The sequence below is a fragment of the Leiobunum rupestre genome, chromosome 7 (genome assembly GCF_980474605.1).
Source record: "Leiobunum rupestre chromosome 7, qqLeiRupe1.1.hap1, whole genome shotgun sequence".
In the NCBI taxonomy this organism is placed as follows: domain Eukaryota; kingdom Metazoa; phylum Arthropoda; class Arachnida; order Opiliones; family Sclerosomatidae; genus Leiobunum; species Leiobunum rupestre.
In genome coordinates, this window is record NC_143390.1 from 27,257,198 (window position 1) to 27,272,190 (window position 14,993).

General features: G+C 38.4%; 1 protein-coding gene across 9 annotated transcripts in view; it reads right to left on the bottom strand.

Annotated features, from left to right (window-relative positions):
- Positions 1–14,993, bottom strand: part of LOC149935473 (synaptosomal-associated protein 25-like) — a 142,610-nt gene that overhangs the window by 51,808 nt on the left and 75,809 nt on the right. For 2 of the 9 annotated variants that reach the window (XM_090180522.1, XM_090180521.1), the window contains exon 1: positions 6,716–7,743. The exons of 3 other annotated variants lie outside the window; for them this stretch is intronic. In XM_090180522.1, the coding sequence (XP_090036648.1) occupies positions 6,716–6,823 (108 nt within the window). In that variant the 5' untranslated portion in view covers positions 6,824–7,743. Of the gene's footprint in view, positions 1–6,715; positions 7,744–14,993 lie in introns of those variants that run through there. 4 more of the 9 variants (XM_090180520.1, XM_090180517.1, XM_090180518.1 and 1 more) reach the window with 2 other exon arrangements.

The window sequence follows — 14,993 nt, forward strand, 5'->3', positions numbered from 1 at the left end:
AGTTCTATTATTCTGAACCATAGAACGTCACTACACGGAGGGAATAAATTGAAATAACACTCAGCTAGTCTGCTAGAATACTTCCAGGTGAAGCTGAATAAACGACGACACCGTACAATAGCATATAGACTACACTACGGAAAATAAACCTTAGTTAGTGTAGTTCAATCAACATTTTTATTTGATTACGTGCTACATTATTGTTTCTGCTACAGCCAAGAATGTATTTATTTATATTTAGGAAGAATGATTATGTTGCGACAATCGCCGGGCACGTTGAACGCCTTTCCCCCGTCTCGCGCGGGGGGAAGACAAAACGTCACCGGCGTTTGATTTCCATCGCGTTAGGTGACGTAAATTTTAAGCAGCCAATGAAATACCGGGACTATTCGTTTTATTTTAAGCGGAGGAGCGTACGGGGGGGGGGGGGGGGGGAGGGACCAACGGGTGGATTGAGAGAAAGGCTAAAAACCGTCTCGACATAGACATTCTCCCTAAATATAAATAAATACATTCTTGCTACAGCTAAAACTTTGTAACAATTTTTAATACATGTGTGTAATAATACTTAAAAGTTATTAGGGAAGTTAAATTATTGGTTTTGTTGTCTAGGGGTTAAGGTTATATACTAATGATTAAATTTAAATTGTTACATTAAAGAAATAAAATATATAGTTGTAGAAGTAATTTAATTAATGATAATAAAAACATAAAGGCTGGTCAGGCCACAATTAAAAATATACACAAACAAAATAATTATATACAATGAAAAGAATATATTTACAACCGACGCGCACAATAACTCTTTTTAAGACATGGCGTCTTTTTAGTTCGGCGATTTTGTCAATTCTACCTTTTCCCTCGCTCGGGTCGGAGGTCTTAATCCCTACGAAAGGTATTGCCAAATTAGGTGAAATCTCCTTCCCGGCGGGGAAAGTTTTGGACCACGGAAAACCCGCGAGGCAACGTCATAGTTAAGGGAGAGTAAAATCCGTTACAACTTTCAATTTCAAATAGTGGAAGTGATACGAATATAGTTACGAAAGTAAATAACATAGTTTGGACAGTTGGACTTAACAGGGTTGCTACAGTTTTTTCACAAACAAATTCCCTGACTTTTAAAGGTTTTCCCTGACTATCTCTGGAGATTTTCCCTGACTTATTTTGTGCCAAGATTTCGGATTTCTTAACTTATATTCTAGAAAAACTTTCCTATTTGCGACCGAAATTAAATTCCCTGACATTTCCCTGATTTTTAGACTAATTTTTAAAATTCCCTGATTTTTAGACTAATGAATAAAATTCCCTGACTTTTCCCTGATTTTTATACCCATATTCAAATTCCCTGACGTTTCCCTGATTTTTATACCCATATTCAAATTCCCTGACTTTTCCCTGATTTTTATACTCATATTCAAATTCCCTGACTTTTCCAGGAATTCCAGGTTTTCCAGGTACCGTGGCAACCCTGCTTAACTTAATATAATATGATATGTGAATAGGATATTTTTATTGATTTTGCTTACTTACTTTGATATTTTTCTAGGGGCACTATGATATTTTTAAGGGGGCACGAATCCGCACGATGGGGCACTTTCAGATTTTTTCGAGGGGCTTGTTCTTTCCAAATAAGGGCTCAGACTTGTCATTGAGATTCGGAAACTTATTCGTCAAAAACGCGGACTACATTTGCTTGCAAAAAATATTTGACCTCTAAAATCCCCCTTACACTATTCGCTAGTCTGACTATATACGTCAACTATATTAAAAATATGCAAATTAGGTATATAAAGGCCCCCGGAATAAACTCAGATAAATTCGCTAAAGTTATTTCTTTCCAAGTTTGTATATTTTAGCATATAAATAAGCCCGTGCAGTCTGAACGTTGTTGATACAAGCCGGGTTTTTTTCAAAACTAATGAATATTACTAGTTTGGTTCTTTAACCCCTTCAAAAAAATGAGCCGCTTAAAATATTGCGGACGTAATGGAAGAGGCAGATGTTCGCCTCATTAACCAGGGACCTGTTCCACGCTCTATAATTAAGAGCGATAGTTTTAACTATGCAAATTACGTCTATTTAGCATATACCGGTTAACGGGATAATGGAATTAAACGCGGGGGTGGGGACGGACCCTTTATATTACAGGGTGCGGAAAGTGGATTCGCTCTTCCAACTCGGTGCTTACGTAAATAAGGGGTTTTAGCGTCTCTAAGCTACCTAGAGCGGCGCCGGATACCAGTCGATATCGCTATATGGAAATTCCGACCCTGAAGGCCGCCAGCAGTCTTCATATAAATGGAATAACCGTATCGTGGGAAAAGGAGAAATATGTACCGCAGGGCCCTCAGAGGTCCTATAATTCCTATAAAATCCTATATTTTCACAAATGTCCTATAACATCCTATATTTTTAGCAAAAAACCCCAAAAGTCCTATAAAATCCTATAATTTTGACATTTTGCCCATTTCAAATCCAACCACGCAGTGAAATTGCTAGATTTAGCTATAAGATAAATTCCAATACCAAGTCATTCTAGTCTATACTTTTGTTATTGTAAACGTGGTTAGCTACTAGTATATTTTTGTGATAAAATAGTTAAATTGTTTCTATTTTTTAAGTGAAAATCAAAGATTTATTTATCTAAATATAGATTTATTTTTAAATGCATAAAGTTAGTAAATAAAATAGCATATATATATTCCTATAAAATCCTTTAATTTTGTAAAAATAGTCCTTTAAAGTCCTATATTTTTAGAAATATAATCCTATTTTTCCTATAAAAAAATTGAAGATTTGAGTGGGGGCCCTGGTACCGTTACAGGTTCGCAAAAATGTTCCGACTCGGTGAATAATTTAAAGGTTTACGAACAAAATTGGGGGGAAATAATGAAAAAAGTAGGATGTCAATTAACCCGATTAGCGTCGGCAATTGGAACAAAAGGGAAAGGCAGCCACTCTCGGCACGACTCTAGAAACGTGGAAAGTGAAATTGGAAAATATAAAGATAATTCCGGGCGACTTCTCGGATCCATTGTTCGACCCCGAGAGCAGTGTCGAGAGCCGCTAAATAGGTTGAGATCCCGCGAATCTACAAAAGGGGCTTGAAAGAAGCGCCGACTTCACCGTCAGTCCCCGCCTTCGAGCGGACTTCCAGCTGATAATACCGTATCGCCGAAAGTGGCCATTTCCCCGGAGAGAAACATTTCCCCTTTATGTCATTAATTGAAATTTAACGCTTCGATTGGAAAAGGTGAGTCTACGCGATTCGCTCCGAAACTATGGTCGCTAAGAGTTATCTAAAATGGGCTGGAAAATGAACGAAAAACTGAAAGGATGGTTTTACTCGAAAGAACGAATCCATTTTTGTACTGGGCTCTCCACCTTTTTTATTTAATTCAGTTATAATGGTTAAAAATGAAAGGAAGAATAATTTCAAGGGTCTCGCGTAGAAGTTGATTATTAGCATCCATTTCATCATTATGGTGTCGCGCGCTCTTCTAACAAGGAGACATCCCGAAGTGTAACCCACCGATTTGGTTCAAACTCGGGGGATTGGTAGACCTACGTGTAACTTGAAAAATCCTAAAGGGAATTTATTCAATGGGCAACCGTTTTGCCATGGCAACGAAAAATGTTTTTGACAACAACAAATAGAAATTTTCCCATTGAAAATAACATGGGATTCTGACCGATTCCTAGGAACCCCCCTGTGAAAAATTTGAACAAATTTCAAAATTTGGAAAATACCAAAAATAGATAAAAATTGACAAAAAAAACATCAAAATTGATCAACTTGATCAATTTGAGGTCAAAATCCCATGTTATTTTCAATGGGAAAATTTAATATTTTGTGTTGTCAAAAACATTTTTCGTTGCCATGGCAAAACGGTTGCCCATTGAATAAATTCCCTTTAGAATTTTTCATGATGCATGAAGGTCTACCAATCCCCCGAGTTTGAACAAAATCGGTGGGTTACACTTCGGGATGTCTCCTTGTAAGTGAAATTTACAACGGGGGAGGGTTGCCGGTAAAGGGCACACCGATGGGCCCCTAAAAAACCATCATTCCGGGCCCTGGGCATTATGACCCCTGACCCCTCTGCACGGTCCTGCTAGCATCCCCATACATTTAATAGGTGGTTTCATTTCGCCGGTTCTCGGACTAAAAGTCTAAAAGTGTACTCATTTAACCCTAAAACGTTTTATTCACCTGTTCCGGGGATGCGAATTACTCCACCCCATAAACTATTCGCTTGTTCCGGAGTATTAGGGCTACTCTTTTTACTCCTTCTGAAAATGAGGTGTAAAGGAGTAAATCAGATTTGGTCGTCTGCTAGCCAGAATTTATCCTCTAAAAAGGCCACAGGCAGCCATTTTAGAAAAACGTTTTTACTCCGACTCAAACTATTCGCCACCACACAATCGCTTTAAAATGACGTCTTAGCCTTACTCTTTTTACCTTACTCCGAAATCCCGAAACAAGCGAAAATAAACCACCTCAAGAAAACGAACATTTTATACACCCGCCCGGTGGAAAACTACCCCGTCGTACTTGAGTGTAAGTTTGAGAAGACAACCCTTCTAAAATCTAGCGGCCACTATACTTTGGATCGCGATGAAAATATTTGTATACCCATGTGGATACGCGTAAAAAGGGGTAGTTGAATTTGCGTATTGGACGCCGTACTAAATGTAGAGGTAGAAAACAGTGGAAAAGTGGGAAAACACATACGGCGTATTACCCTAGTATAAAAAATACAGGGTGTTTCAAAAGGTTATTAAAAAATGTGAAGGAGTTTTAGGGGGTGCTTCGTTTTGCACTTGTTGCAGCCTACTTCCAGGGGCTAGTAGGCCACACTTTGAAGCTCTCTGGCGCTCTTTTAACTCATCGTAGGAAAATGGGGGGAAAAACAGGCATTCTTCTCAACTCACCCCCTACAACTCCTTTAAATTTTTGCATAATCTTTTGAAACACCCTGTATATATTTGTTTTAAGACCCAAGCCATCTAGCGACTCTTATACAGGGTTGCCACGGTACCTGGAAAACCTGGAATTCCTGGAAAAGTCAGGGAATTTGAATAAGGGTATAAATATCAGGGAAAAGTCAGGGAATTTTAAATATTAGTCTAAAAATCAGGGAAATGTCATAGAATTTGATTTAGGTTGAAAAATAGGAAACTTTTACTAAAATATAGGTTATAAAATACAAAATCTTGGCACAAAATAAGTCAGGGAAAATCTCCAGAGATGGTCAGGGAAAACCGGGAAAAGTCAGGGAATTTGATTGTGAAAAAACTGAAAACCCTGTTATACGGAGCTAACGGTTCTACGTCACACGACGTCAACCATGCAAATTTTTGCATAACCTTTTGAAACACCCTGTATTTGACATAAAGTTTTGTAAGATTAAAATACTGAAGATTTCTCGGTCGTAAAAGACGTAGAAAAGCGCGCGGCAGACATCATAAATATAGAGGTTTAAATGAAAATATAGCAGACGGAAAGATTAAGAATTTAGTGGTGGGACGCGTAGTTGACTCTTGACGCGGCGAAATTGCCCTTAAACTGGCGCGAGAGTAAACCGCTTACGGGGGCCGCTCTTCAAAGGGTCTTTCCGCTCCCCACTCGCTCCGATTCCTCTCGACAAGTTCTTCTTCTTCCGCTTCGCTCCCTTTCGCCAAAACCTCTTTTCTCTCTCTCTCTCTCTCCTGCCGCTGAATTTAAAATAGAAATGGCAAATAGGAGCGTACTTTCGCGAGTCTTTCTAGAGAGTCAGAAATTCTTTATACGGACGGCCAAAGCTTAGCGTCGTAGCTGCGCAGTTAGCATTCCCGGTTCGCGCTACCACGACAAACGAGCTAATTAATATCCCTCTCCAGTTGGCCAGACGGAAATATTCAGTATTCGCGCTTTTTCATTTTATCATTTAAATTTGCATATACCCATTTCATTATTTTAAACAATTTAAATTCAAATTCAATTTATTGAGCAGTAGTATTTTAGGTAAATTTACAGAATTTATGGGCCGAAGTCATCTTGCGACTTATTTATACGATTATAGCTAGTATATATTTATATTTTCACGAGTAGCTCTACTTTTATATTTTAACAGATTTGAAATTCCTTAAATTATGTAGACCGATTACAGCTAGTACAGATTTTGGTAGTGCTAAGCAATAGTGCAGTCAAAGCCACAGGCTCGTACACTGATTACGGATCGTGATCAGTCCCTCGGAAAAATTATCGTTGATTTAAGTCGATTTTTCTTTGTAGGAAAAGCTTTATAATCAAGTCAGTCTATGGCGCTTAATGATACCGGCGTATCGTACGTTACCCTTTTAATAGCGCTTACGAATTCAGCGTAGCGGTATAGACCATTTTACAGCGCACGCTAGTAACTTTTCCCGGACTGTCATTTGGCTTCCATAATCAAGTACGACTCTAAAAGGATAGCGAGGGCGAACTCGGGCGAGTAGGTACGGTCGGCGTAGTTTTTCGTATCCGCCCGGATACGGTGGGGTTCGTTTTACGAGGGCGAAATAAAACCTTTACGGTATAAAAAGATTCCAGGCAAAAGCGGGCGGCGCGTGCGAGAGCCGTACACCTACGCTCTCACACGGAGGGGCTCCCAGTCACGCCGCGGAAAATTTCTACTGGCCATAGGAGCCCCGTCCAAAAGCGTGACGGGGGAAATGGATATGGAAGGCTTACCTCGGTCGTGCCATCGTCTATCCTGGCATTGAGGGCTTCTTTGCTGTTGGGGTCCGCGAACTCCTGTTTCTGAACCGGGCCCGGTTCGGCCGACGTATTCGCCACCATCGCGTCTCGAGTTAATCCGCGCGCAGGAACCAAATCAAAGTATTACCGAATATTCCAATCGGAGAAACAAAATGGAGAAATGGAGCAAATTGAGGTTATAGAGACTTCTTCTCCGCGTTACAAATAGCAATCGAGTATAGAAATAGAAATTTTTCGTATCAACATTCCTCGGAATCGATTCCGACAAATACACTTCTTTCTCTTCTTCCTTTTGGTTTGTTTGTTTTTTATTTATTTTTTTTTAAAAAACAATTTTTTAATAAAACGGATTCCTTTCTTTAATTTCTCACGCAGTACGCTTTATATTCTTCTTCCAAACTCTTTTTTTTTATAAAAATGTTTTCCAAACTTACGATTAAAATATTGTAAATTTTCTCTCCGATTCTCTCCTCTTTTTTAATCAATTTTTTTTTAGAAATATCAGTGGACGAATTTACGAAAATACTTATTATATACGAATAATATATATTCAAATATTTATAGTTGCTTGTTTAAACGCTTATCTTTTTTGTTTTGTTGGTAGATCTTGGATTGTCCTTCGGGTATTACTCTTCATCACTAATCGCGTTTCGAGACACACGCGCGAATATTTATTTTTCAGTTTCTTTACTTTATTTTTTTTTAAGAAATGATATAAAATGAATAAAAAAGAAAAGAAAAACGGGCGATTCTCCGCGGGCGTAAAAACAAAGCGACGTTATCAGAAAGCCGCAGCGGCCTTCTCGTGGTCCGTTTTCATTCAGGAAGATCTTAAGCTTAACGACTCGAAATGCCGAAAATGAGTATCGCGGAGCGGCGATAGATGCGCGGGCCCGTAAACAGCCATGCTTCTGGCGGCAATGAAAGGAAGTTAGCCCGATCCAAAAACCCGCGCGCGACGCCGGCTCCCCACAGCGGCCGCGGATGGAAGCTCGCGTACCGGCTTTGGCGGGAAACTCTCCGAACGCTTTCCTCTTAGTCGGTCCAGAGACCTCTCCCGGATGAAAATCACGCGGACTGAACCCCCTCCTTAGCTTCGTTAATGGTATCAAGTTAGAGCCGCGTACTTCAACCTTATACGGAGTTAGATAGGGAAAAGGGATACTATTCGGCAGCCAATCGAAAGAGAGCTTTCGTTTTATACGTAAGCCTATAAAAATGTTACCCCCGCATCACCCCCCACCCGCGTGTCCCAACTATACGGCAAAGCGCGTCTGTAGGGTCTGATACGACGGCCATTTTTGGCGCGCGAGAAAGCGGCCTTACGTTTTCTCGCGGCGAGAGCGAATCGGACACGCCCCGTATACGCGCCTTCTCCCGCTCTAAAACAAATGGGACATTGCCTTCCACGTTATTTGCCCTCAACAACCGTCGGGGAAATATTTGTCCATTATGGGATATAGATTTTCGCTATTACCACCACCGCAACAGAGCGCGTATACCGAATCGCAGGGCCTCCACTCAAATCTTCAATTTTTTTATAGGAGAAATAGGATTATATTTAAAAAAATATAGGACTTTATAGGACTATTTTTACAAAATTATAGGATTTTCTAGGACTATAAATGCTATTTAATTTACTAACTTAATGCATTTAAAAACAAAATCTATATTTAGAGAAATAAATCTTTGATTTTCACTTAAAAAATAGAAACTATTTAAAGGCCTAGGTTTTATTCTGCCTGTCCCCCTTTAAATTAACTTAGTGGAGCACAAATACCCTGGTGGTAGGCCAACCGCTGAACATGTTGGCCTAATTTAAAGGGGGACAGGCAGAAGAAAACCTAGGCCTTTAACAATAACAAAAGTATAATCTAGAATGACTTGGTATAGCTAAATCTAGCAATTTAACTGAGTGGTTGGATTTAAAATTGGCAAAATATCAAAAATATAGGATTTTATAGGACTTTTGGGGGATTTTGCTAAAAATATAGGATGTTATAGGACATTTTTGAAAATATAGGATTTTATAGGACTTTTGGGGGATTTTGCTAAAAATATAGGATGTTATAGGACATTTTTGAAAATATAGGATTTTATAGGACTTTTGGGGGATTTTGCTAAAAATATAGGATGTTATAGGACATTTTTGAAAATATAGGATTTTATAGGACTTTTGGGGGATTTTGCCAAAAATATAGGATGTTATAGGACATTTTTGAAAATATAGGATTTTATAGGACTTTTGGGGGATTTTGCTAAAAATATAGGATGTTATAGGACATTTTTGAAAATATAGGATTTTATAGGACTTTTGGGGGATTTTGCCAAAAATATAGGATGTTATAGGACATTTTTGAAAATATAGGATTTTATAGGACTTTTGGGGGATTTTGCTAAAAATATAGGATGTTATAGGACATTTTTGAAAATATAGGATTTTATAGGACTTTTGGGGGATTTTGCTAAAAATATAGGATGTTATAGGACATTTTTGAAAATATAGGATTTTATAGGAATTATAGGATATCTGGGGGCCCTGCGAATCGGAATTCAAAAGAAATAGAAAACATTAGAAACAGAAATTTAATGGACGTCAGAAAACGTAATAGATTATTTACGAAGGAGCGTAGGGGTTCTTTTTCTAATCGACATTCATCATGGAATATTTACGAGACAAATATCGAATTCTGCCAACAAACCGTCACTGCGGAAAAAAGCGGGAGAGATGGAAGCCCTAGCGGGGACAGAGCAAATATTGGCACGAAGAGGAAGAGACGTATCGGAGCGAAGCAATATGGGGAAAAAAAGACTATCCCGCGGCTCTGGGAGGGGGTAGAGGAGGAGTCCGGGGGTGCTAACGTAAAAAGACGTATTACGATCCGAAACGTCAGGATGAGCAAATGTTCACTCTAGACGGGTTGCGGAACTCTCATGCCCTTCCTCGGCTCTCGAGCCAAATGCGAACCTTAAAATGATTACCGCGCGGTTGGATCAAAATCAGAAAAATCAAAACGTTTAGAGGGTTCGTACAAAATTTCCCGGAATTAAATTCCCTGACATTTCCAGTTCCCTGACCAATTTGCCAAATTTTCCCCGACCATTTTCGTAGAATAAACGAATGGTTTGAGGTAAAATCTTTAAAAATATTTATTGTGTATTTTTAGTACATCTTTCCAAATTTATTTGACTGATTTTATTTGCGGTCATTTTAAAATTTTCTTACAATTCCCTTGCTTTTTTGGACTATTTTCAAATTCTCAGACTTTTCCCTGATCTTTTGGAATCATTTTTTTATACCCCGACCTTTTGGAATCATTTTTTAATTCACTGCCTTTTCCCCGACCTTTTGGAAGCATTTTTTAATTCACTGACTTTTCCCCGACCTTTTGGAATCATTTTCAAATTCACTGACTTTTCCCCGACCTTTTGGAATCATTTTCAAATTTCCTGACTTTTCCTTGACCTTTTGGAAACATTTTCAAATTTCCTGACTTTTCCCTGGCCTTTTGGAATCATTTTCAAATTCCTTGACCTTTTGGAATCATTTTCAAATTCCCTGACTTTTCCCTGACCTTTTGGAATCATTTTCAAATTCCCCGACTTTTCCCTGACCTTTTGGAATCATTTTCAAATTCCCCGACTTTTCCCTGACCTTTTGGAATCATTTTCAAATTCCCTGACTTTTCCCTGACCTTTTGGAATCATTTTCAAATTCCCCGACTTTTCCAGGTTTTCCAGGTCGTGTACGAACGAGGCAGAAACAGGAGGGCGGCGGCAATGAAAATATATGGCTATTTACTTGAGAATGGGGACCCGATATTCGAAGCCGTATCAAATTAACCATAAAATTACGAATTAATCGAATGAGAATAGGCCCCGATATCGCGCTCAGTTACGAAAGATTAAATTGCAGAGTCAAAACTTCGTCTCTCTCTCTCGCTGGAAACGAGAGCGGCTCTTCTGGGCTCGCTCAACGCGACACTAAACTTTCCAAAAATCGATTGTTTTACGCTTATTTTCACGATTAAAGTTTGCTGGTCTTTATCTCGTCTCCCTATAAAGTCGCCTAATTTAATCCTATAAATATAGCGATTATTAATACCGACTTCGGCTTCCCGCGCCTATAACAATCTCGTAACGTTCCGGAAATTTGACGGGGCGCGGGTTCAAAGGGTCACCAATGGATTATTAAAAAGTATAAAACCAAACTAATATTTCATAGTATCATATTCCTTTAAAATTTAACATTTTAAAAATATTAAAGATTTAATACCGGTAATGGTTTATCAACACAGACGGGATTAAATAAACTTAAAGCTTCAAGGGCTTTTCTAGAATATGAAGTTCATTTCAGTCCCAATTGACCATACGGGCAAAGTCACGGCGGATGGAGATGCCTCGTAACATTTCGTCGGAAAAAATCGCGAGCGCGACGCGTAAAGCTTGTTTTCCACTAGCGCGCGTCATAATGTTATTTTCTTTACGCGCGTAAAAACGTTTGAACGTTTCAAAGCTGAGAAACGCGTCGTTGCGCGCGCCAGTGGAAAACAAGCTTCAGCCATTCATAAACGTCTGAGAATTAATACGCGACGTTTTAGCTTCATGGCCCTTTCTTACCTTAGGATAAGCATATAGTATATTGACACAAACTCGTTGATTATGCATGAACAAGGCGTACCAGTAACCCAAGGGATATACGGCGTTGTGAAAACTGAAAAGGTCGACACCGAGCTGACCTCGGTTGACAGCGAAAAAACTCATATCTGTCCCGTATTAAGACAAGCAAGACCAGTGTCGACCTCGACCAGGTATCGCGAGTATAACCGAGGAAGCTGAGAAATTTTCGCTATCTTTCCTTCGCGAATTCTTCGTTTATTTTTTCAGGGTTTGCAAAAAACCGGCTTTTTTTTTAATTTAAAAATTCAGTATCCTTAAAACCGGTTGTAACCGGTGGCTTAAACCGGTTAAAATATTAATAAAAAATGCAAAAATTGCTTATATCTAGCCCTCATTACTTCGAAAATGCTCAAATTGCCCGATTTCAAAATTACGTTTTTGCGAGTGACAGTACCTTTACATTGTGAGGGATAGCAGACTTCGTCGCCGTTAAAACAAAACCACGTATCTTTTCGGTGGCCTTTTTGAGAAAAATTGATTTTTTAATTTTGCAGGGCCTTGTGAAATCGCGTGTTAGGTTTTTACATGTGAGTTAATTTTATAGTTAAATAATTACGTTTCAATATTGACTCTTTATGGGGATTTCAATTTGAAAATATTTTGCTAAAGGGGAATTTTTAGAGATACGTGGTTTTGCGTCATGAAGTGAGATAGGAGCTGAAAATAAGCAAGATACGTGCTTTTGCGCGAAATAAGTTGTGAATATCAAAGATACGTTTAAATGTTTTCTCGATTTAAAAAAATAAATCCAATTGCAACCTATTAATCGTATAAATTAACATATTAATGTTTTTAATGTTATATACGTAAATTGGGGTGTAGAATCTAAATATGTCAATTTGAACAAAACCACGTATTACATGGTTTTGTTTTAACGGCGACGACTTATTTACCCGCTTTTATATCCTAACATGGCAGCGTATTTTCACGCGCAAAATGAATTTTAAGATCCCCCAATTGCTTATATCTAGCTCTCCCTGGAAGGTTAAGTTTTAGTTTATTGAATTTTTCTAATTTATCAATTTTTTTAATAAAATAAAAAAGTGTTTTAACCATCGATTCGGTGGTTAAAGGGAATATAACCTCAGGTATTTGGTGTGGAACACCAACGCTTGCAGCTCTGGCCGCTCTTGCCTTTGGCTTTAAAAATGTTTGGCGCCACTGTACAGGGACATTTGAAAAATTGAAGGGGTCTTCCGTAAAGATTGCTTTGCAGGTTATATTCCCTTTAAATCCGGCTTAAACCAGTGTGGTTTAAGCCAGTCTGGCTGGTTCTTGCTAACCCTGATTTTTTTACATTCCAGCGTAGGACAAAGATTTGAAGAAATTGATTCGGCAGTGTCCTCTTCCGAAGATCACGCCATCTAGCGTGTAATTAAAAGAGGAACCATAATTCTTTCGACGGTTGGAATATGTAAATGACCAGCGTGGAGCTTAAAACGCGGAACTTCCTTTACGGGAGCGTCTTCCATTTATTTGACTACATATTTTTTTCAACACGGTTTTTCCCCATCCAAGCTGGGCCAAAAAAAAACCTATACTAGAAATAAATGTCACCCGGGATTAAAACGTTAAAAGCGAGAGGGTTGTTTAACCTTTAACGGTAGTAGCGGGTAAGATTTCTTTCTAAGGCGAGGTTACGCATAAAGGGATCGCTTCATTGGATAAAGTTGGAACGCTTTAGACTTAAAACGAAGCGAGGGTTGGGCAAGTAAATTGGAAGATCGCTCCATGAATCGTAAACTAATTCGGCTCTTTTCGGAAGCCGACGGCGGAGGCGCGTTGGGAGTCCCCCTTCTAATTTAGATAAAAGATGGCCTAAAAAAAGGACGCCCCACGCGAATCTCTCCGCAAAGCGAAATGAGTAGCCAAGATAACCTAAAAGGGGAAACCGAAAAGATGGTTTTTTTTTTTCCTTCTCGTTGGCTAAAAGTAGTTCAATTTCGCTAATTGGAAAATCTGAGTTTAACGCGGAGGTTTAGGCGTCAATGACCACGTACAATTTTAACCATTTAAAATAATAAAATAATACGAAACTTGATAAATAAAACTCCGAAGAAGGGGTAATTTATCAGCTGCGACCGTTGATATTCCCAATTATGACCAAGAACGTAAATAGGTTACTACGAACGTTCGAGTGTGCCTTCCACGCCCGTTAGCACGATAGCCTAATATCCTCTACATTTACGCCATCTACAGGGTGACCAGGAAAAGGCTTTCAAAATTTTATAGGAAAAATATCAAATAAAATAGGCCAATTATAGGAAAATATAGGAAATAAAATGGGCCAATTTAGGAAAATATAGGAAATAAAATAGGCCAATTATAGGAAATAAAATAGACCAATTATAGGAAAATATAGGAAATAAAATAGACCAATTATAGGAAAATATAGGAAACTAAATAGGAAAATTATAGGAACATATAAGACACTAAATAGGAAAATTATAGGAAAAATTAATAAGGTAATTTTTGCATATCGGTATACTTTGACTCGAATCACCTAGAATATTGATAATTGTTTGTACACTACTTTCAGGCGTAATTGAATCTCTTAGCGGATTTACAAAGCCCACACATTTCAAGATTTTGTTCAAAAGTGGCAAGGGTTTTCACTAGATGTTCTGTGACACGTACAAAAAAGTTCTTCCACTTTCAAAAGGGCGTGAAATTATAGGAAAATAGGTGAAAATAAAGGCATTTATAGGAAGGCATTAAAAATATAGGAAGTTTGGTCACCCTGCATCTAGTAATCGCGCGTATTCACATTTTCTTTAACGTCTCGAGAAAACGCGTTACGGAAAAGTTCACTTCCAACTATTATTTGGTTCGTTTAATTAGGATTTTCGGTTTTCATAGTCAGGTAGCGGCTAACGTAAGAAGCTAATAAACTGTTGGATTTTCGCCTGCTATGCAAACGCCGTGGTTTACAATAGCATACTGTCATAAAATCATCAGATAATGAAATTAATTTAGTGTTGGCTAATACGAGGCTCTATGTAAAATGAAAAGCCAAATTAAAGGTGAATTTCACAATTTAAGTTTTTTAATTATTTAAATTTTTTAAATAACGATTTAAATATTTTAAATAACGATTTAAATTATTTAAAGAAATATATATTAAAACAAATTCCCGACAGATGGAGTTACAGTTTCAATTGGAATTCCGATTTACAGTTACGTCTAGGTGGTACTACTTGCTTGTGGTTAGCACTTTCGCCTCGCAGCGTGTGACACTGGGTGAAAACTCGGAACAACTCATTCTGCGTAGAGGTTGCAAATTCTCTCCTCCACTGCGTAAAAGGGTTTTCCACAAGTTCTTCGGTTTCCCCTTTCCATAAAACTCGTAGAGGTTAACGGTAATAGCATAAGTCTATAATATTATTCCATAAGTTGGTCACTTCGGGGAATATTTTACTGAGAGCTAGAAACGGAGTGACGTCATCCCCAGAAGAAAATCTCCCCCTAGCGAGGCACTCGGCTGCCCCATGGCAAAACCTTATAACCACCAAATTTTTGAAAAATTAGATTTTTACGCATCAGTTTTACTAAGGCATGTACAAAAGTACTG